General features: G+C 40.2%; 1 protein-coding gene across 2 annotated transcripts in view; it reads left to right on the forward strand.

Annotated features, from left to right (window-relative positions):
* Positions 1-22498, forward strand: part of Rbp6 (RNA-binding protein 6) — a 243401-nt gene that overhangs the window by 79866 nt on the left and 141037 nt on the right. Inside the window, exon 4 of one of the 2 annotated variants that reach the window (XM_019060155.2) lies at positions 5633-5686. The exons of the other annotated variant lie outside the window; for it this stretch is intronic. Within the exon in view, the coding sequence (XP_018915700.1) occupies positions 5633-5686 (54 nt within the window). The remainder of the gene's footprint in view (positions 1-5632; positions 5687-22498) is intronic. 2 annotated transcript variants of the gene reach the window in all.

The following is a 22498-nucleotide window of genomic DNA, read 5'->3' on the forward strand; positions in this document are numbered from 1 at the left end:
CACATCAGCAATTGCCAAATTTAATTAGGCATTTTAATTTTTAACATGTAACGGTTTAGCGGATTTTTGTGCACATTTCAGTGAGTTTTCTGCATAACGCGAAGCAAATTCCTTAAAATTGTCCAAGTAACTCACTCTTACACGTTCTATTGTAAAAAATTAATTTACCCTCTTAAATTTGGCAATAGCTGATGTGGCTTGATTCCTCTCTGCTAAACGCGCTCCATTTCACCAAAATCCTGGAGTGAAGGGAGGGAGGGGGGGGGGGGGCAGTTACTTGCCATGACCCCTAACGTGGTACCTACGCAAAGGAAGAGATCAAGTTTTCAGCAATTCGATCAATTTTTCTCGTTTATCTAGGCTTTTTGAAACGCCGGGGTGGGGGAGGAAAGGCCAATAGGTTTCCTCCGCCCCCACCAAAGGGTCCGAAGTTAGAAATATAGATTTTTAGGTATCGGTGTTAATCACTTTCTAAACCCTTCAAAAACATAGTCGAAGTTTTTATTAATTACGTTCTCAACTCACAGAGGAAAAACCCAATTTAAAAGTTTCGTAAGTACGGGAAGTAAAACATAACACAACCCGAGCCTCCCATGGACTCGGGGTTTCCGAGTCGCTCCATTGTTTTCCGCCCAAATTCACCGCAAACTGCCCAACATTTGGGCTGGTTTGTGTTTCACTTCTCTTATCAACTAAAAGTTACACAAGAATACAAATATTTTTATCGGTGCGTTGGAAATGAACCGTTCTCAGGACCTGCAGCACTGACATTACATAGAGGAAAAGAGAGAAGTGTTTGCATCTTGAGGATTATTATACCCTCTGACGAAGGTTGCTACAACCTGGCCAGCAAAATCTGGAATTCGAAGTATGAGAAACGGACCATAACGTCCGATTTTTTGCTTAAATTAACTCATGCTACAATTTCAAACACTTTATTTAGCATGACTTTGTTCCATAAACTACACCATTTCCAAGAAAATCGATGATAAAACTTGTCCGTACCGACCTTCGTCATCAAAAAAATCCAAGATGCCCAAGATGCAATCACCTTTTTTTTCTCTCCATGCCGACAACAAACTTTAAGAGCTAGTCTCCTGAGCACCACGCTTATTAATCTCGAATTCTGAGTTCCTGTGACAGGGCCCGTTGTTAGAATTTTTGAGTCTTCTCCGCGCCGAATAGTGCAGAATTAACTCCTTCAAGCTGTAGCACATCCATCTCATTTTTTTATCTTTCCATCTGAAATCACAAATTACCCTGCTGCGTCACAATTCACGCTGAAAATTCCTGCAGCAGGTGCACGGATTTGCCTTTTTAAATGATATTGAAGAGTATACAATAAAATGATCGAACTGCCATCGTGACCCTTAAATCTTGGGCTGCGCTCTGCCGTCCTCGGCGCGTCTCGTGGTGTATAGATTTGGCCGACGAACGTCCGGCAGCCTGGCCGCGTCGTTATACAAACGGTAGACCCATGATGTAGAGGATTGAGTTTTCCCCTCTTTGGCAATTTTCATTCTCTGTCTGCGTCCGGCAAAGGTCCTCTAATTGTATACATAAAATGATGTAAGTGTTAGGGAGGTGTAGACTTGTTCTGAGAGTCGTGAGGAAAGGAATTTTAGGAGCCATGGCACCTCGTGCAATCTAACATCGAACGCATGAAGAATTGTTAATTATCAGGCAATGTAAGTGGCTTGGGAGCAATAATATAGATGTTCCTTCCATTTCGACTGCGATCAGGCGGTTTTCCCGTAGCTGTAGTAGCTTAATACTTCACTCGCATTTTTTCTAATTCGTTCCGATCAATCGCCTTCAATATCTCGATAGGCAACGTGTGCGGCTTGGGAGCAGTAATAGTTGCTCGTCCCATTTCGGCCAAGATCCCTCGTTTTGTACATAGTTGCAGCAGTTTATCAATGTTATTTACCGGTCTTGAATATTGTGCACTCCTTCTTTTACAATTTCCATTCTTTACCTGCTATCTAACCAGCACAGATTGCAATAATTTCAATCTTTTTAAAAACCATGGGATCCCGTTTATCTCTTTTAATATCTTGCAAGCCCCGATGATGCCTATGAATATTGGATTTTTCATTTCTGGGGAGGCCCCTCCAACAAAACTAAATGTTTTAAATGTAAATCTTTTTCAGAGGATCTGCACTTACCGCCAAATGTTTTCATTCTGAGAATGAAAACCCTCTGATGTCCCACAAATCGCGTTCATAAATCTGATTGTCGCAGTTTTGATTCTTTGGGGCGTCGTCGTCGCTTTTAAGGCCTCAAGGATACCGATAACACTTTCAAAATTGTATTTTATAGGCTTCAGGGGTCCCTTCATCACTTTTGAGGCCGCAGGATTTCCCCGTACATTTTCCGGAGGCTTTAGGGACCCTTTTAGAACTCTTAGATATTTTCGGTTCTGGTGGGACATTTTACAACCAAGAGTCTCAACCTCCGTTAAAATTGAACAGGTACCCTGAGTGCTCGTTAAATTTTAATCAGAGGATAAATCCGTAATTAAAGGTAATAAAACCGGACCTTAATCGGTAGCCCATCTCAGTTACGATCAGTCCTTATAAAATTGGCATCATTAGAGTCTTTTGGTTTTGGTCTCTGATTTCTACCGATCATTTTTAACAGGCTTGCAAGAATGTTTACTTTTTCTTACTCTGAGTTCCCTTTCAATCAAGAGACACTCGCCAAAATTGGCAACCATAGGTTTCGGGCGGAGGGAAGGGAGTTAATCTAATGGTCTGATTGAAATTAAAATTTCATACGGACAGATAATCAATAGTAGACAATTGGCCTTTTCGCGAGAGTCCGTTCGCAGCGAAAGGAATTGCCAAGCGAGAATGCTCGCATCACCCGTCTAAGTGAGTAGTTATGGAGGAACATGGTGCATCTATTAAATTAAATGTAAACCTGACATGGAGAATAGCTGAACAGACGGTACAAGAAACAATAGATGCAATTGGCGGGGGCGAGAAAGAACATGTATTCGCGCGGATAGTATGCATTTTACAGAGAATTTCATAAGTCAAGAGACTGAAGAAAAAAAAAAAAAAAAAAAAAATAAGAACAAAAATGGCGGTGCGGCCTCTGGAGGGCTGCACGAAGCCTTGGTCTAGTATTTTTATAACAGCTGTCAAAAATTGCCAAGTCTTACTCCACCCGGTGCCATAATATCTCTTTTTCATCGCTGCCGCCGAAACACGTAATCGAAAGACATAACGTAAGGACGATACGCGAACTCCAGTTTTTCGTTTAATTTTTCAGGTGCTCCTTTCTTTCCCGAATCAAGTGCATAATTAGTGATGGGGCATAAACCCTCGTCGTAGAGCGGGATTTTTATTTCCGTCGTTGCCGCGTTTAACTGAAAAACATTTATTTATGAAAAGGAAACTCTTGTACAGCACTTTGAGTCTGCACCAAAATCATGTTTTGAGAAAATGACTAATTCTAAAGACTTGATATTGAAATCCCACTGCTTGACACGCCGGGCCTGGGTTTGATAGCAGTCGCTGAACAAGCCGACCAGGAAATTTAACCTTCATATAATCCCTGTAAAAAAGCAAAATAGCAAATTCCCAGCAAAATAGCAAAGTCCTAGCAAAATACGATTTGTAAATGATTGATCTGTAAGGAGAAACCCAGAAGAAGAAGAAAAAAAAAATTACACTGTTAGGAAGCAGTAGGTTCATCGTAGGTTTTCCAGTGTTTATTTGAATTTTTTTTCTAACTTAAGCAGTGGTGAGTGATCGATTATCGATACTCCCATTTGAAGCTATGGCGAAGAATCGATTATCAAGGTGTTCGTTGCGAACACCCTGTTTATCGAACCTTTTCCATAGGTTTAAAAGCAGATCAATCGATGTATCGCAAAGCACGCCACGCCACTGAACTTACTCGAGGAAGGAAAGAGGGAAACCTACTTTTTGAAAGACCGTTGTATTTTTATGACGTATTCTCCAACTATGGTATATTTACATGTATAAATACTCATTTCCCCGTGGCACGAGCACTCAGCATGAATCAATGATGAAATTTAGAAAAGATTTTGACCTCGAGTTCGCAACTTTCCTGTAACACCGCCCTATGTTTTATGATGATCATCGCTAGTCTATTATCAATATCATGCAAATTTTCTCTCAATTTTCCATTTCCTGCTTAGGAAAATTCTCTGAAAACCGCGCATGCCAATAGAAATATCTGATAGTTTAGTATCTTAAGAAAATGCAGGGCATCAAATAAGTTCGTCCTCCTTCTTGTTTCATTTTTTTAACGGTTGTATTCAGAAATTTGAAATTTTGGCAGTGCTCGTAGGTCAGGGGGAACTTCTTTTTTGGAACCCTTCCAAAATTTTTGTGAGCCTCCTTGAAGGGGGGCAGAGACCCTACTTTTTTTCAAATTACACCCCTTTCATTAAGTATGTCATTCCATAGAGTAGAAAATGTGTGAAATTTTGTTCAAACCACAGGTCTTTACTTACGGATGTTTTGTAATGGTGGACAGTTAAAATTTTACACATGTTATTTGTCCGGCCAATTTTTTATGTAGATCACCATCTACAGTTCCCTCGGTTTTCGCGGAAATTTAAGTTCCTTCCTTATCATATTTCTAATTATTTGTCAATCAATGGAGGATGGTGGGAAAAATACGGTGCCTCCAACCAAACGACCGCCCTTCTTCCCATTCTTCTTAATTAAATGTTTCTTCGCCAGCGGGTCTATTGCAAACTTCAGATAGATCAAAAAGAAGAGCGATTTTTTATATAAAATGGCTCAAAAATGACAATGAGTGCATCGGGAAAGTTTGTTGTACACTCATGACCAAACAATCTGCGTAAAAAATATTCGTTTTTTGTGCCCGCTTCAAAAACGATATCACGGCACACGTGAACATTTCGTAAGATGCGTCGTTCTCCCACGTGCAAATCGTGAGGAAGCACCCCATCTAAATATACGAACACACTGGTTGATAAAATCCCGTCTCGTCAAGTGTGTTTTGGCGGGTTGGTGTCGGCCATATTGAATATTGCGTAGCATCCTAGTGTGCAAGAGTTGTGTGGAACAACACCTCTAACAGAATGTTCACCTGTGCCGGAGTATCGTTTTTGGAGCGCGAGCAGGCTTTAAAAAAACGCATATTTCCTACGCAGATTGTGAAAGTGGGGGTTATTTCAGACTTTTTCGATGCGCTCATTCTGATATTTGAGCCATTTTCTGTGAAAAGTAACTCCTCTTTTTGCTCTCGCTAAAGTTTGCAACCGGCCCTTGGAACGACCCTTTACCGGAATGAGAGTAAAAAACGAGATTTTTCGACGGAAATCTGCAAAAACTGAACTGAGCCAAAATGACGGCTGAATAAAGTAGAAAATTACCAACTCTAATGCCACTATTTTGAGAAAGTCATAGATACAGACTTCCATTTTGGACCAAATATCCGCTATGAACTCTACTGGATGAACTACCCTTTGCCTTAGATTTTCAGATTCGATACAGTATCTGGGATGAGTGACTCATAATTGAAAATAATGTATTTTACTTCCATGACATGACTGTAACATTTGCCATGCAATTATTCAGTATAATGAATTAGATTTTAGTAAGAGGTGATTGTATTCTTGCAGCCGGCCAGGGGAACTTCTACTGGACAGTGCCGGAAGACCGATGTACAACTCAAGGTACTCTTGCACCTTTGCTGTTCTTCTCTTGTTGTATGTTTTCATTGATGTTTGAGATTGTTTTTCTTTCATAATATCTTTTCCTTCTGTCATCTTTATATTTTTGGCTTTTTCTCAGTGTTAAGACGCACTTTTCTTTCGTTGATTATGTATTGCTCACAAAAAAATTCGCAAAACCCCTCCGCAATGTCCTCCTAAAAACAGGCTGCAGCCTTCCAAAAAATGAAAAATTCAACGCTCTGACATTCCGTATGATAGCGACAGTCGGGAATGAGTTTCAATATCTCGTCACTCCCCGGCCAAAGTATCACAAGCGTTATGCTACGTTATAAAATTTCGACGCGCATTTTATTTTTTACAGAGAAATTGTTGGTTGAATTAGTCTGAAAATTTCACTAAATTCTATCGGCATCACGAAGAAAATTCAATGAAATTTTCGGAAAACGTCTTTGAACAACTTCTCTGTAAGAAAATAAAATGACGGCGGACATTTTTAAACTTCGCATGGCGCTTGTGATACTTTGGCCGGGTGCGGTAAGGATCTGTAGATTGACCCATTACTATTCGCTACCAGCAAACTTATCTCTATTGTTGATCTAATTTAAAGAAGAAAAAAATAACAAAATTAAATTTGTAACGAAAAATAAAGAAAAAATAACAAAAAAAACTCCTGGTTAGAAGTGAATTTCAAGTAGAGGACTGTCGTTTCTCAATGAAACTATGGTAACTTTGAAGTTTGACTGCAGCTTTTCGATACATTTTGTGCTCTGATCACGCGCGATGTCACTTGCAGATATATTACGATGTAATTTGTTAATCTGTTTCCCTTCAAACGCTTTCCTCATTTCAGTTACGCTTTTCTTTCGTAGCATCCTGATAAAAAGCTCTTTGGGTTGTCTGAAATTGCCTGCTCCGTTTAAACTTCTCTGTTCTCCCTTCATAATAGTATCCACACAATGTATACACGTTACGCGAGTGCCGATATTCTCCGCCTCGGGTGTTTTATGACCTCACCATTTTCTTTCAATCTTTTCGCTTGACATGTAGTCAATATTCCCTCCATCTGGCGCTCAGTTTTTCCACTTTCAAGCATACCCTGTTTAGTATTGGAAGTCGCAGGTATAGTCATCGGCATTGGAGGGATGGTTTTTTAGGGTCGGAATGAGATTTTTATTTCCTCTGAACGTAAAAATAAGCCCCTCAAAATTTGAACAAAATATTCGTGTTTTTTTTTTTTTTTTTTTTTTTTTTTTTTTTTTTTTTTACAGTGGGTACTTTTCCGAGTTAATATTTTTAAAAAAGATGTACATGATGTTAATTTTTAGTGCTCAACCCAAATTTGACGTTAAAAATTATGTTGGCTGAGTGGGGAGGGTCCTCAACTTGAAGTTGGCAGTATTGTGTGGTTTCGTTGAAAAAAAAGCAGTTTTAACCTCGACCCTGGAAAAACGCAAATGACTTTGAGCATTTACAGCAATTTTTGATAGGATCAACCATTTATGAGCTTTGAATATAAAAGACGTGAGCGACCAAGAGAGAGAGTGTTGTCTAGTACACAATTTTCTCTCATCTTCCATAGCAGAAAGGTCTTCCTAGCGAGAATTCATAAATTAAACCTACGCAAGGGAAACTTTTACTTTTTTCTAACATTCCTTCTCCTGATTTTCATTTATGTACCATGAATCAGTCAAAGGTTTACTTATTTTTAGCTTCCTCTGATTCCTGGGGTTAATCGAGAAGCTTAGAGAAAGAGAGTATAAGAAAAAAACGTGAGGAAAACTCTCTGTTGTAGGATTGAGGCATGATTTATGGCCATACACCCCCCTCCCCCCTCCACACCTCTCATCTGTATTCATGAATCAGTTGGATTTTATGTCCACCTACCTTTCGTCCATTAAATAAATGTCCACCGCTATTTATGTCCTCTAAACGTTAAGTCCAGTCTTTATTAAGTCCACATGATTTAATGTCCAACTATGAATAAGTCCAAAATTGTCCAAATTGTGGACATGTTATGTCCACATTTTTTTCTTCTCATTTAAATGACAGGAACCACCTCAAAAATAAATGCATACTATTATTAGTTAGTTAGTTAGTATATTTTAAGACGTTCAACGTCACAGGCTATTCACGTCTTTACAGAGAATTTTGAAATGGGAGTATATACGAAAATTTAGATTTTTAAATTAAAAGAGGTGAAGAGTTCCTTCATTCTTAAAAACATTTCATTCATGAATCAAGTCATGAAAGAGAACAGACTCTAAGAGCAGATAAAAACATATGTTCATGTGTACACTGCACGGATGTGATAAGATACAAACCAAAACGGGAGCCTAGGAAACGCTCCAATGCCAAATTAAACACTTTTCAGTAACAGATGCAGTCAAAATTGAAAGTCCTCTTTGACTAGTTATTTCAATCTTCAATCTTGTAGGATACTGTGCAACGCCTCTGACGCGAAATAGTTGCTTAAAGCGTTGCGGCGCGGCAGGCAACGAGAGTGACACGCGCACAGGCGCCCACAAACCTAACGGGATACTTCACGCGTTGCGCAATGCGTGAAGTATCCCGTTAGGTTTGTAGGCGCCGATGCGCGTTCTGCGCTGCTAACACGCCGCTCCGCTCTGTGTTAGGCTCTAATATTTAAACTCGCGGAGTCAGTGTTTTTCAACTCATGATTTTGAAATATTTGCACTCTCTGTATTGATTATTCCCTTCTAAACTGATGAAAAAGAAATATGTACTCCTGGAAAATATAATGTGTTTTTTTGTAAATATAATAGTCGTTCCGTGTCAACTTTAATGATTTCCAAATCATTCAAATTTATTATTTTATGTTTTGGGCTTTTACTGTGCTTAAGTGCACTTTACATTTGTGGACTTAACTTAGTGGACGTTTAAGTAATGGACTTAACAATAGTGTGGGCTTTAGAACTGTGGACGTAAAAATTGTGGACGAAAAGTTTGTGGACGTAAAAAAAGTGGACATAAAGTCCGTGTACCAATCAGTTAAAAGTGTACTGATGCAGGGTGTCTAGCATTAGGATTTTCCAGATTTTTCCGATTCTATCAGGATTTGAGGAAAAATCGGTCGTAAAATCAGGATTTAAGAAAATTTGGTCGTGAAATGATGGATTTAAGAAAATTCGGCTGTCCGATCGGATTTTTTTATCGAGCTACCGTTTGAAGTTATATTCGCCAATTTTTGTCTGGAAAAAATCAGGATTTGGAAAATTATGAAATCAGGATTTGGAAATATTATGAAATCAGGATTTATCAGTCAAAAATCAGGAAAAATCAGGATTTTCCCAAAATGAAAAAAGAACTAGACACCCTGTTACGGGAAATTGTTGCGAGTGTATTTCGTTCACGCTGTGTCCAATTTGACAGAACCGCCAACCGACAAAGGGAAATACTCGCCAGAAGTCAAGAACTGAACTTTGCGGTTTGATGACTTGCCGCCAGCGTTTGCATGCATTCATTTCTAGACCCACCTCCTGTGGTGGGCCGAGAATTTTGGACGCGGTCGTCATTGCTGCCAACATGGAAACCGAAGTTGCAGGCAGGTGCATCTCGCCCGGAGAGAATTTCGTATTGTTGTAACAAAGGTTGGCATTACGTAGCAACGTGAACTTAATTCCCTCGCAAAAATCCAGCTTTCGGTGTTTCTCGCTCCCTCTCCAACCGTTGACTGATTCACGGGTTCCGTTGAGAAGCACGTTAAGAGAGGGTGGGGAAAAGTGCCCGGCGTGGGGTTGAGTAATCATCTCTGGCTAACGAGACCATTGTGCGACGGAAGATGAGGGGAAATTACGAACCGGTCAATACTCTTCCTTTCTATCCGCTAGCCCGAATTCAGTAGCGCGGCGCACAGTGGATCGAGTCAATCAGAGAGGTCGGACATGGAATTTTTGACTGAATCTGATGTTTGTTTCGTGGCATTTTAAATTTAGAGGGGCGCTTCTAGTAGAAAATTTCTCGAGGAAACCGATGGAACCACTTTTAAAACCTCAAAGTTTTGTATAAACGGAGTTGAAAGCTTTTACTGTTTCTGAATGTTGTCAGACTTCTTCCGTTGACTCGGTTCACTGTGCGGCACCCCTATTCCAAGGAGCACGGCTGAACTTTTATGCTAAATATCTTAGGGACGGTTAACCCTATAAACAAAATGCGAGGGGCCATCCGCTCGTATTTTTACTTCCTCTTTCTAAACTGCAATTATTCTTGAAAAAAAAAAAAAAAAAAAAGGTTGTCCAATTGTAAGTGAAAGATCCCTTCAAAGCCCCCAAAAGCTAGCTAATAACATTTTGAACGTAAGTTATTTGGCTTTAAAAGTTGCTGCTGAAATTTTAGAAATACAGAGAGTTGTCGCTACGCAGGGTTCAAAGTGCCCCTAGTTCATTCAGGGGTGGGGGGGGGGGGTTACTTTTATCTACGGAATCGTAATCTGTAATTATGTTGATTAAATCTGGGTGAGGTATCCTTTAGAGGCATGCTTTCCGTATTCGAGCACCTTTGCTTGAGCGTTTTTTATACACGACGGAGTCCATTGTGCCATTCGTCGTAACCCCCCGCTTTATGGGGGAGGGAGTTCTCCTCTTCCCCATTCCCATTATCCTCGCCACTGCGTAAAGTAGGGCACTTATCCGCATCAAATCTATCGTTCCTCGAGCACCCAGCAACACTATTTTTAGGCATTATCGGCTTCTCGCATTGTTGTTCACACTATGTTCTGGCTTATCGGCCCATCAAGCTTTTCCTGACCACCACTTTCCGTGTGCTCTTGATTTTATGGTCTCCTCGAATCTGCGTGCACAGTGCGCGCGCGGTGCGGCCCCGAGCTATGCTTCAATTATTGTTCCTGCTTTCAGGCCGAGTATTGAGCTTATGTCTTTGTCTTCTTCGGGGCAAACCTAGCCTGACTGGTCGGCTATGCTACCGTGCTAAGGAAAAACGCCGTATGAACCTTCACGCCTTGCCAAATTTCCTTTGATGAAACGCGAATTTCCTGGTTTTTTCCCCCAATTTTTCAGATAATTTAGTTCGTAATTTCACCTAAAGATTCTAAAAATCTAAAGAAAAATTATTCATAACTTTCCTAAAAAATGGACATTTTATCGAAGGAAATTTGGCAACTCTTGAATGTTCGTACGGCGTTTTTCCTTGGCACGGCAGTATGTTGGTCGGTCGATCGACAATATTGTATCGCGCGTCCGATATTAAAAAAACCGAATAATTGACCAGTTAAAGGTATATATAGCATCGATTATCACCCGCGCCTCGATTATCTATTTATTCGATCGTATCCAGCGCGGCTTTTTTACCAGTAAAGCGTAACATTTCCAGACACGACACGGTGGACCCCCCCCCCCCCTTATAAGATACTAGGGGGTACTTACCCTGGCCGCTATACGGCGCAACCCCCCCCCCCCCCCCCCCGAGGGTGCTTCCCGCCTTCTAAGCTCCGCTTCGTGAACCCTTCGTGGGTTAATCTAAATAGAGTGGGCTCATTGAGGGAGTATATTTCATCGATAGCCGAATGCGATTTTACAAACTATGAAAGGAAATGAAATCTATGTTAGAAAAAATTAATAATATATGCTCAGAATTATCGAGGAAGCCAATAATATTGATACTTTACCATAAGGCAGAAAAGATCATGGAGAATCATCGGCGGATGCAGCAAACTGGCAACCTTGTCTCTTCTCTATTTAAACCTGTGGAAATGTATCGATTCTTGGAGGGGCCAGAAGCTCCGACAAGAATGGATTATTAAGCATAGGTTTAAATGGAGGCAATCCGGTGTCGCCAAATTGCTGAATCTACCTCCGGAAGAATACTTCATGAACTACCGAAAAAATCTTAGGTATCCTCACGAGTCAGTGAAAAAAAAGTATAAATCGAAAAAAATAAAGTATAATCGAATAGGATCGATAAACAGGGTATTCGCAGCGGACGCCTTAACAATCGATTCTTTACCGTAGCTTCAAATTGGGGAACATCGATACTCGATCATTCACGCCTCGCCACTGGCATGCCGGTTGCTCGATCGACCTTTAACCGACCACCACGTTTGCAATAATACAGTTTCACTGTACGTGTACGTCAGTCTAGTCTCGTCCACCAATAAAACACTTACCTTTAATAATCAAACTGCTGGTAACATCTTCTGCTGATTCACCCTCTTATTTCTCGTTACCTGCCTGGCTGCTTAGTTTACTTCAACTTGATCTGCAACTAGTTCAGCTTAGATATTGGTCCCTTTATCTCCCTCACCTGCGGGCTGATTGTTGAAATTGATAGACGAAGCTGTAGACAAGGAAGACAAAAGGGGTATGGAAGGATCCTATCGGTAGATCCTATTTAGACTAATTAACGGCAACCCACTAGAGACCCTATACTTTGTCCATCATTTACCTTCTTAGTCTATCAGAACCAACCATTTCAACCAATAGAATCGCTCAACACTCTAAATGTATTCTTCGCCTATCGCTTTGTCTATCGATTTCAACAATCAGCCCGCCAACACTTATCACTCGGGTCAGGGGTTTTATCACTGCCCTTAAAGCACTTCCCCGTTCTTCGCTAAGTTGTCGCTCTTTCGAGTCCACTTTCGTAGTTTCTTTCGAGTATAAACCTCATTTTTTAGGTTTCCTCTTGGTTGAGTTAATTTTGCTCGGGGTGCTTGTCTGTTACCATCCGCTAAAGTGGTGGCCTGTTTTATGCGATATCTCGCTCTGCAATTGTCGATAGCGCATTTCCAAATGGGTTTCGTTAATCTCTCTTGTTCATTTCATTCGTTGTCTGTTCTGTGCTGCATTAAATACTGTAGGCACACAATTTACAGAGGGATTATTTGCAGTGCGTCCTGGATCTTTTCCAGCTGCAGTTCCAATATCCCTCTCCGATTTTAGCCTTCAATACGCCCTACTCGTCAAGCACAGCTAGGAGGTGATTCCTCTCAATGACTCTGTGTAGTTTAGATGTATGAGGATAGAAACTTTTTTGAAGAAATTCAAATTTCAGTTATTTTGGCTGGAAAAAAGTTCAAAAAATACACTTTGTGAAAAAAATTAAATACTGGAGCGTACTTTTTCGCCTCAATATCTGACGTTTATTCATGTCATAACTTTCCGAGAAAAATTTTAATAGATATGATGCACGCAAGAGATACAGCCAACTGAATATTCTTCCATTGAGTAAATTTGCTCGAAAATCACGTTAGACACAGACAAAAAGTTGAAAATCCACTCCTTAGCGCGCAATATGCGCGGTTTGTAACAAGTTTTTTTTCAAATTTACCGCAAAAAAACGTTTGGAGCGATTGGAATCGTACCAAAAATAAAGTTAGTGGGATTGTTTGTTCACTCAGATTTATTTTTCTTACTTCTCTGCCTGTGCAAACCTGGTCAGCTTCAGTGGTGACAAAAAAAATAAAACTGCCTGCAGACGCGGGAAACGTGAAAAAGCGTGTTACAAACTACGCAAATTGCGAACTAAAGAATGGCTTTCAGACTTTTTTCACAAGCCAACGTGATTTTCATGTCTTTTTATCTTTAAAGAATACACTTATGTGGATGTTTCTCTTTCGTGCAACAAACCCATTCTTGGGGTTTTCTCAAATCATTAAGATATCTCTCTTCATCTTTGATATACTCCTCGTTCATTAATTGCCAACAATAAAAATTGTCAGGGGCTATCCCCTCAAATTTTGGTACGACCCCAATTTGTTGGATGACATATATGTACGTTTCTAATTAATAGTGGTAGCACCACAACTCAAGTTAGGGCAGTACCGCAACATTTGGGTTAGTCACCTAATTTATTGGGATACTACCATAATTAATTGGGGCATCACCACAATTAATTGGAAATGTCCATATCATCCGACAACCTCGTGCTTTTTTTTCGTGATGCGTTGTCAACATTATTATAACTGAAAAACGGAGATTGCCGTTACGAGAAAAGTCTCCGCAACTTGCATCATACCACCAGACGTTTAAGGCACAATACAACCGAGAGATGAGCGGATGATTTTATTTTTAAAAAACTCACGCGCGCCAACATGGAGTTTTCCTCCTCTTCGGTCGACAGATGCGGATAGACCAATCTGGAGCGCAAGCGGCCCCGAGTTCGGTGGCTGTGCAGTTTGTTTTCGTAGGAGTTGTTAGTCTTACCGATCCCCTCCCTCACAGATTTCATGATGTTGAGCTCATGTCTCATGTCTTCTGTCTTCGTTTTTCTTGTTTCATCTCGCCTTCATTATGAGTCGAAGATCTTCATCCGCACAACCTCTCTCTTTTCCAGTTTCTATAGACTGTACAACCCCACAATTTTCCGTTCTTCTAACGTCTGGCATACCGTCTGCGTTCCGGGCTCAAAGGCCGAAAGTTCCGGGCTCAGAAGCCGAAAGTTCCGGGCATAGCACCCGGAGCAATCGAAGCTACGGCTCCAGCACCCGAATCTTTCGGCCCTTGAGCCTGGAACGGACGGTTGTCTTTACAGCCCGCAACTTTTTTTTTCAGTGTGGACGTACCTCAATTTCTACGTGAGCCATGTCGTTCATATAAATCTATGCACTCCAGAGTTCACTTGGAAATTAAGATGCGCCCTCACGTCAGAGATGCGACGCGAATTGATAGCCGTAACTCAGCATTTGCCTCAACATTTTCTTGTAGAGAAGCTCTTCCACATGCAGTGTAATCTTAATTTGATGAGTAGTAGCCGTATCGTGTGCACACATTTTAAGTCGACCTAGGTAACTATTTTATTAATGTGCGCCTTCCATCTTTTCTTCAGGCAGTAAGTTGGAAGCGTAGTCAACGTACGTTACATTTCAGAATGCTAAAAATCTCAATACAGAAAGAAAAATCTCATCCGAGCACAATTTTCCCTCAAAGTAATATGCTGTTTGAAAATTGTGCTCGGATGAGCTTTTTCCCTCTGTATTGCGATTTTCAGTTTTCTGAAATGTAACGCACGTTGGCTACACTTCCAACCTACTGCCTGTACTGCCGTGCTAAGGAAAAATGCCGTATGAACCTCCAGGCGTTGCCAAATTTCTTTTAGTAAATCGCGAATGTTTGGGAAAATTATTAAACATTTTTCTTCCAATATTTCAGATAATTTTGTTCGCAATTTCACATTAATTTTCTGAAAATTTCCAGGAAAAATATTCATAGCTTTCCTCAAAAATAAACATTTTCTCGAAAGAAATTCGGCAACTCTCGAATGTTCATACGGCGTTTTTCCTTAGCATGGCAGTATATGACTCGTGCGTCTATCGCAATCAGTTTGTGATGATATCTTTGTATCGAGGGTCAGCTTTGCGTACGTATTCTCGCAGAAGCTGCATAGGGTATCTTTTCACAGCGTAGCATTTATGGAATGCGCTTCTATTTCCTTCCTACGAAAACTATCTCCACAGATTTACAGCGGTTCAGCTTTGTTTTATCGTTTCGGATCCAATTATGAATATCTGATAAATGTTCCTGCAAATTATTGCTCGCCTCTCGGTAGCTACGTGAGGGAGCGAGTGCTAGACTGCCGCGATAGCGAGTAAGTACATTTCTGTATGAGCCATGGTTAGCACAGGCTTTTATGTGTCTCGAGGTTCATCCCAGCGTGCACTTACTGCTCCCTTCGCGTTCACGGCGGTAAAGTATCATCAGCGGAAACGCAGAGTTTTCCCCCGCCTCGTGATTGCGGGCTGTCAGAAGTGAAGGGGGCATAAAAAGAGGGGCTGAAACTGATCCCCCGTAGCTCCTGCCCCAATTTCTCTAAATGTCGATTATGCGTCAGCAAAGCGTATTTTGAATTTACGCTCTTTCAAGTGTGATGGAAGGAGCTCCACGTCGTCGGTCGGACGGAATCATTTTGTACAGTTTACATGTCAATTCTTCATGCAGACACGGTCAAACTCCCGAGCCACGTCAAGGAAACTGCCCTCACAGACATCGCTTTTTTCAGCAGACTCCTCTATCGTTTTAGTCATTCTGTAAAGCTGTTCTTGCGTCTCTAACGAGAGTACCAGAGCCAAACTTATCGTGGATGAGAAATTTTTCTGGGTGAAAATTGTTGCCCAGGTGTCTGAGGTGTAATTTCTTTGAATGCTATGCTCTATGACGGAAAGAATTGAGGTGCGTTGATTGGGTGAAGGGTTACTTAGAGGCTGAAGCTAACCGGGAATGTTTAAAACTATCATTTAAGCTTTTTCTGATCGGTCCGAAACATGTTCTAGGGAACAAAGAGTATTGAAGGTTTGGACCATTTTCAAGATAGCTTTTGGCTGACAATTTTTGAAGATTATACCGGAGATGAGATCAAATATCAGAGCTTTCTTTGCAATCATTTTTCCTTTCGTTTCTGTAGTTACCTCACTCGGAGAAACATACTCAATCTTTATTTATGATAATTTCACATCCAAGGGACTCTGGGATCGCAAGGGATGGTTTCTTTCGAATGTCATTTTGTTAACTACAACCTCAGTTGTCCTTTTTTTTATTGACTTCCATAAATGAATGTCGGTCATTTTTAATTCAAACAACAACAATGAAGATGAAACAACGAAAACGAAAACGATTTCGATATCAATTACGACAAGTACGATAGTAATAATAGTCATATTTGTATACAACATTTAAATTCATATTAGTATCGATAATCAATATTCCTGAGAGTGTCAATGGTTACTATCGAACAGGATCAATATCTCAGTTAGATGGCAGGATCTATTATTAATATTGGTAAAAATGAATTCAATGCAGGATAAACGAGAAATATTGATATCTAAATCAATAACTTAATGAATTATAACATTGATAATTCATACATACCCGTATCCAAAGCAACTGCCTCTGAACTTAAATGAGGTCACTTCAATTTGTGACGCTATACCGTCCCCTCCCTCTTTATGGCCATACTTCAAAACTGAGGTCACCGAGTCGTAATTTCAAGATTATGTGTCTCGGTTCAAAAACCCCCTCAAAAATCCTGCATCAGGTGAAATACCCCCAAAACCAATTCAAATTTTTTCAATTTAGGTCTCCGACTCCAATAATTAAGTTAGCACCTTATCTTTGGTTCCATAACCCACCCTGACATCTTAACTCACGTCATGATCACCCATGGACAATCCCCATAACCTAAAATCTAGGTCTTTTAGTGAGAGGTCAACGCCGTATTTGAAGTAAAAACCTTTAATTTGACTTTTGACCTATTGACTCTGCCAAAATTTCCATTTCTACCAGATTAGTTTTGAGGGTATTCTTACGGAATTGTTGTTGTTGTGGAATCAATGGTATTTAAATTATCTGATACATAATACAAATAGCTTTGCAGATATACGTATTGTTGTTGTTGTTGTTGTTGTAATTTTTGTTGTTATTTGTTGTTTGCTGTTTTTGTTTGCTATTTACTCTTTGTATTTGATTTCAAGGTAAGTAAAGCGGAGTTATGTGCCTCTTTTATTCAGCGTCCCCAAAAAGGTTTAGTTTTGTTCGCGCCATTTCAGTCATGGCGCGAAGCTTTGAAAAAGTTATCGATTTGGTTCCCATAGGGAGTACGAATGAATCAGGCGTTGGAAAGCAAACCTGATCGTAGTTTGTTTTCCAAATTCAAAAATGTTTATTGACATTTCCTGTACTCATCAAAAAAGAATGTGATTTTGTTTAAGACATTGGTAAAGAACCATGCAGGTGCCTGATGAGGGACCTCCCCCGATCAAATCTGATGGGACCTCAAGAAGAGCTCTTACAAGAGTGGGGGATTTGTGACTCAAGTACTTATTCTCATGTAAAATTTTGTGAGAAACAAGATGGTACCACTGGTTTTCTCTGGAACGATCTCCGAAGCTCAAATTAAGCTCTCAAAAGTGAGACCGTAATGGAGAGGATATCCAACGCTATCCTGAGAGTCCACCACCATATGCAGTCAAACTCTCCATGCAATGGTAGGGAGCAAATACATTAAAAGTGCTACTGCTTTGTTTAGAGGGTTCCAAAACTGAAAACACGGCAACACTGCTAATGTATTTTCTCCCTGTGTTTGCATGGAGAGTTTGACTAGATAAAGACGTGGACTCTCAGGGTAGCGTGAGATATCCCCTCCATCAGGGTCTCAACATTGAGAGCTTTTTTGAGCTTTGGAGTTTGTTTTACAGAAAACCAGTGACGTCAACCTGTTCCTCATGAAATTTTACAAAGGGTTTAGAACCTAAATCACAAGTCCGCCACGAATCGAATGCAAGAGCTTTATTGTTGCTTAGCAAGTCATTTTATTCCAACTTTTAATGACCTACAGAAATAGGTAGAGTATCATTATAGGAAGAGTATGGACAACTCGAAAAGTTGGAGGTTAGGTTTGATCAGGTTATGCAGCTCTTAGGGCCCAAAAAGGCAGCCAACCTATGAACTTGATTCATCCAGTGGTACTAACTCAAACTCCGAGAGTAGGTAGACTGATCAAAAATTATAAATGAACGTATAAAACTTTGATTTCGTGTACATTTTCTCAGTTTCGAAGTTATAATCCTTAAAAACGCTTGTTTACAATGCGCTGTCGGCCCTATTGATTAATCTTTCAAATGCATAGGTTGGCACTTTTCTAGTGATTTTCGTTTTTCACGTTGTCGCCCTTTTGGGTGATAATAGCTACATAAATCGAGTTGTATGCGTGACTTGCGAGTATTCGTTGTTTCGTGCGCATGAGCTGGAGTTTGGGACATTCTCGGAGGGAAGCAATCCATTGTGCGGTGCTACCTGTCCCCTCGCCCCTCGCCCTCGCTTACCCATCCGCGCCGACACCTCTCTGCTACCCCGTCACCATTATATTTGCTCCTTGGCTGCTCCAACTCTGACCCCCACGAAACTGTGCGCCCTTTCACCGGGCCGCGCTGTCTCCCCACGCGGTATTTTCCTTCGGTTTATCCGCCTCCACTCCCGCTTTGCTTTAAAAGCGGGGAAGGACTCCTGTTTCACTATCCATGAAACCACTCTTACGCAGATTTAAATGTGTGAAGAAAAAAATGAGAAAAACAGAGAAATAATAATTACTGCGATAATAATTATATGAGTCGAAAAAACGATTTACCACAAAATGAATCAAGTGAATTTTGTTCGTGTGTCATATGGAGGAGATTAAAGTAAAATCTGTTGGCAGACGATTTATTTGTTTGATATATGTTATTTACTGAGTCAACGGGGGATTTTTTTTAGTTAGTTTTGATATTACATCTCTATTTTCCCTCTCTTTCTCTCTCAACTTTTGTTGCTTCCAGGACTTTAGGTATGTTCACCTACCTTTCGTCCATTAAATAAATGTCCACCGCTATTTATGTCCATTAAACGTTAAGTCTAGCACACATGACATTAAGCGCTGACATTAGCTAACATTAAGTCCACATGATTTAATGTCCAACCATGAATATGTCCAAAATTGTCCAAATTGTGGACATGTTACGTCCACTTTTTTTTTCTTCTCATTTAAATGACAGGAACCACCTCAAAAATAAATGCATACTACTACTATCTTCATTCTTAAAAACATTTCATTCATGAATCAAGTCATGAAAGAGAACAGACTCTGAGAGGAGATAAAAACATATGTTCATGTGTACACTGTACGGATATGATTAGATGAAAACCAAAGCGGGAGCCTAGGAAACGCTCCAATGCCATATTAAACATTTTTCAGTAACAGATGCAGTCAAAATTGAAAGTCCTCTTTAACTAGTTATTTCAATCTTCAATCTTGTAGGATACTGTGCAACGCCTCCTCTGACGCGAAATAGTTGCTTAAAGCGCTGCGGCGCGGCAGGCAATCAGCGTGACACGCGCATAGGCGCCTACAAACCTAACGGGATACTTCACGCGTTGCGCAATGCGTGAAGTATCCCGTTAGGTTTGTAGGCGCCAGTGCGCGTTCTGCGCTGCTAACATGCCGCGCGCCGCACTGGTTCACAGACTGGATTTAACGGAACTTTATTCGAAAATTCACTGCACCGTCATAAAAGGTGTTGGATCTTATGCTTTTTGGGTCGCTGATTTCATTTTACATCTTAGTTAAACAAAATATTAACATCCTGACCGAGAAACTTAACTTCAAATGTAATTTCTGGCGCTTTTAAGATTGAAGATTTTTTCCACCCTATTTGGACATGTACAAAAATAATAATAAAAATGTTTCTCAAGGGGGGAGGGGGGGGGGGGGGGGTCAAAAATGCTGAAAAATGGCGTTGTGTAATTAATGAACACACAGACCAGTGGCGAGGCGTGAATAATCGAGTATCTATATCTCGGCATTTGAAGCTGTGGTAAAGAATCGATCCTGTTTACGATCCTTGTCTATAGGTTTAAACGGCACATGAAACGGCATACCGCAAAGCGCGCCACGCCACCGGTAGAGACAGCTCAGCAAGCGCCGGAGTTGGAGCAGGGCAATAGAGGAGCAAATGTATTAGTGGCGGGGTAGTGAAAAGGTGTCGGTGTGGACTAGAAGGGGTAAAACAGGTAACGCCGCGCAATGGTTTGGTTCTCCGTGAGAGCGCGCGAAATCTCAGTTCAAGAACTTGAATTGGTGAATATCTCCCAAAGCGCATATCGATGGCTAACGAACAATACAACCTATCTGCAGACTGGCAATTTTGCCAAACGAAGAAAAAATTCGCCAGTTTCGTAATTTTAAGGTTAGATTTGCAATTTTCCCATAATTACAGCATCATTGAAGCGCTCCTCTACAGAATTTGAAAAAAAACGAAAATGCGTATTTTATACTGTAGAATACGGCGAAGTAGCTAACTCTTTTTTGCCGTAATTATCAGTTGGGCCGTCTTGTTCGATAGCGCTCAATATGAGATTTCTTTTAGTATTTGAAAACTCTCGATCAGAAACACCTGCTAATCAACATGTATCAGCTTTGATAGAGAGATATTACTCACAAAGTGTCTACGGGGTCTCATTTTATCACGCCAAAATAAAATTTTAATCACGTGTTGAATAAATCAAGACAATTTGAATATTACCTTATGAAAAATTGAGGTGTAAAAAAAGGCGATTTCAGGGGTAGCGGTGAACTCGAAGGGACATGTTTTATAGTCAATCTCGAGTTTTTATCGCCTCAGCTCAAAATTAATCGTAAAGATCGTGATGTAGGATATGTAGGACAAAGCGGGCATATTTCGTGGAGATGCCTGCACCGTCACATGCACGACGGATAGGAAAAGACGCCATTACATCAAGATGAGGATGAATTGGGGCTTCGTTTTGACTTTGATTTGCCCAAAATTTTGACTGATGGGTCTCGAGACTTTTTTGAATGATACCTGCCGCCAAGAATTGAGGGAAGCTATGCAACTTTAGAGCTGATACAGATCGATCAAGAGTTTGCTATCACCTTTTCTCCTGTAACAGGGAAAAGCTTTCATAGCTTATTTTTTGTCGGGTTCAGAGGTTGCCCTATCTTCAATGATGAGCTAGAGCCTCTCTATCTATCTCTTTCCCTGTTTTCCATTTTTCGCTGATCCCTATCTCGATCAGTTGCATGCCCATTTTTGTGTTTTAATTTTATATTTTAGCTTTGATTCAGTTGAGGCTGTGGCCTGAAACGTAAGAAAGAAATGAAGGATTGGAAATTTCAATGAAATATTTCATGAAACACGAGGCTATTAAAGATTTCATATTTTTCAGGGGCTAGAGTATGCAACCCGCACTTAAACACACAAAAATAGAATCAAGTCACAATTTTTACATTTTGCAAAACATGAAAAGGAACCGGTATTCTTCACTGTCTTCATAAATTTCTGAAATTTCATGAAATCTTTCACATGAAATTTCAAGATTTTATTTTTCATGAAATTTTGCCACCCTGAGGATGGGCATGTAACTAGTCCGCAATGTCTTGGCTTTGTCTCTTCTCTACTTTTTAGCCTTGCTAATTTCACATTTAAAGTGTATTATTCTTGCATTTTATCGTTGAACTAGGCTGTTACGTCGTGTTTTTATCATACTCAGTACACAGTTACACTAAACTATCGCAGAGCCCAAAAAAAAAAAATGAAATTACCCTCCCCCGCGGAGAAAAGAAAGAAGCATGAGATATTGTGGAGGGTGATTCGAGATCTGGAAAATGAACCCTCTCCAGGACTACACAAAAAGACGAAAACCTGATTACGAAAGCTCCCACAATATATTTCGACGAAAATTAGCATCAGGATCCATTGGGATTTCGCACACGGGTGACCATTTTCGAAAACTTGTATTCGTGCTACTTTGGGCTCTCAAATCAGTCTAATAAAAGTAAATCAAATATAATAAATATAGTATGAATTATTAAAGGAATTTAGTGGTAAATTTTTCAATGTCAATTCAATTAAAAAAGCCAATTTTTAGATTTGTATTACATTCGAATCTCAATTTTTATTAGGAAACCAATCCATCTTAATATGATCACGTTACTCTTCTGGCAGCCTTTGATTGAAGTTTCACTGATTCGTGAAAATGATGAGTCCAACCCCTTTTCCTTCACGTAGTCCCATTTGGTTCCCATAACGTTATTTATAAAAGCGTCCCGTCAGGCAGCAGAGCCAGAAAAAACACTTGTAAGGCAATTATAATGTTAAAGTACAATGTCACACGTACAACGGTTGTACCCCGTACCGAGGACAGGAATTAACATCTCGGATAAACCAGCCTTATCGGTCCTTATAACTTGGATGTAAAGAACTCCATCAAAAAAAATTGTATCCGTGGATCAAACTGGGACTGAGAGGAAATGTCTCCTTATAGACACTCCTTAACCACTTCTTTGTAGGACAAA

This window comes from Bemisia tabaci, chromosome 1, assembly GCF_918797505.1.
Source record: "Bemisia tabaci chromosome 1, PGI_BMITA_v3".
NCBI lineage: Eukaryota > Metazoa > Arthropoda > Insecta > Hemiptera > Aleyrodidae > Bemisia > Bemisia tabaci.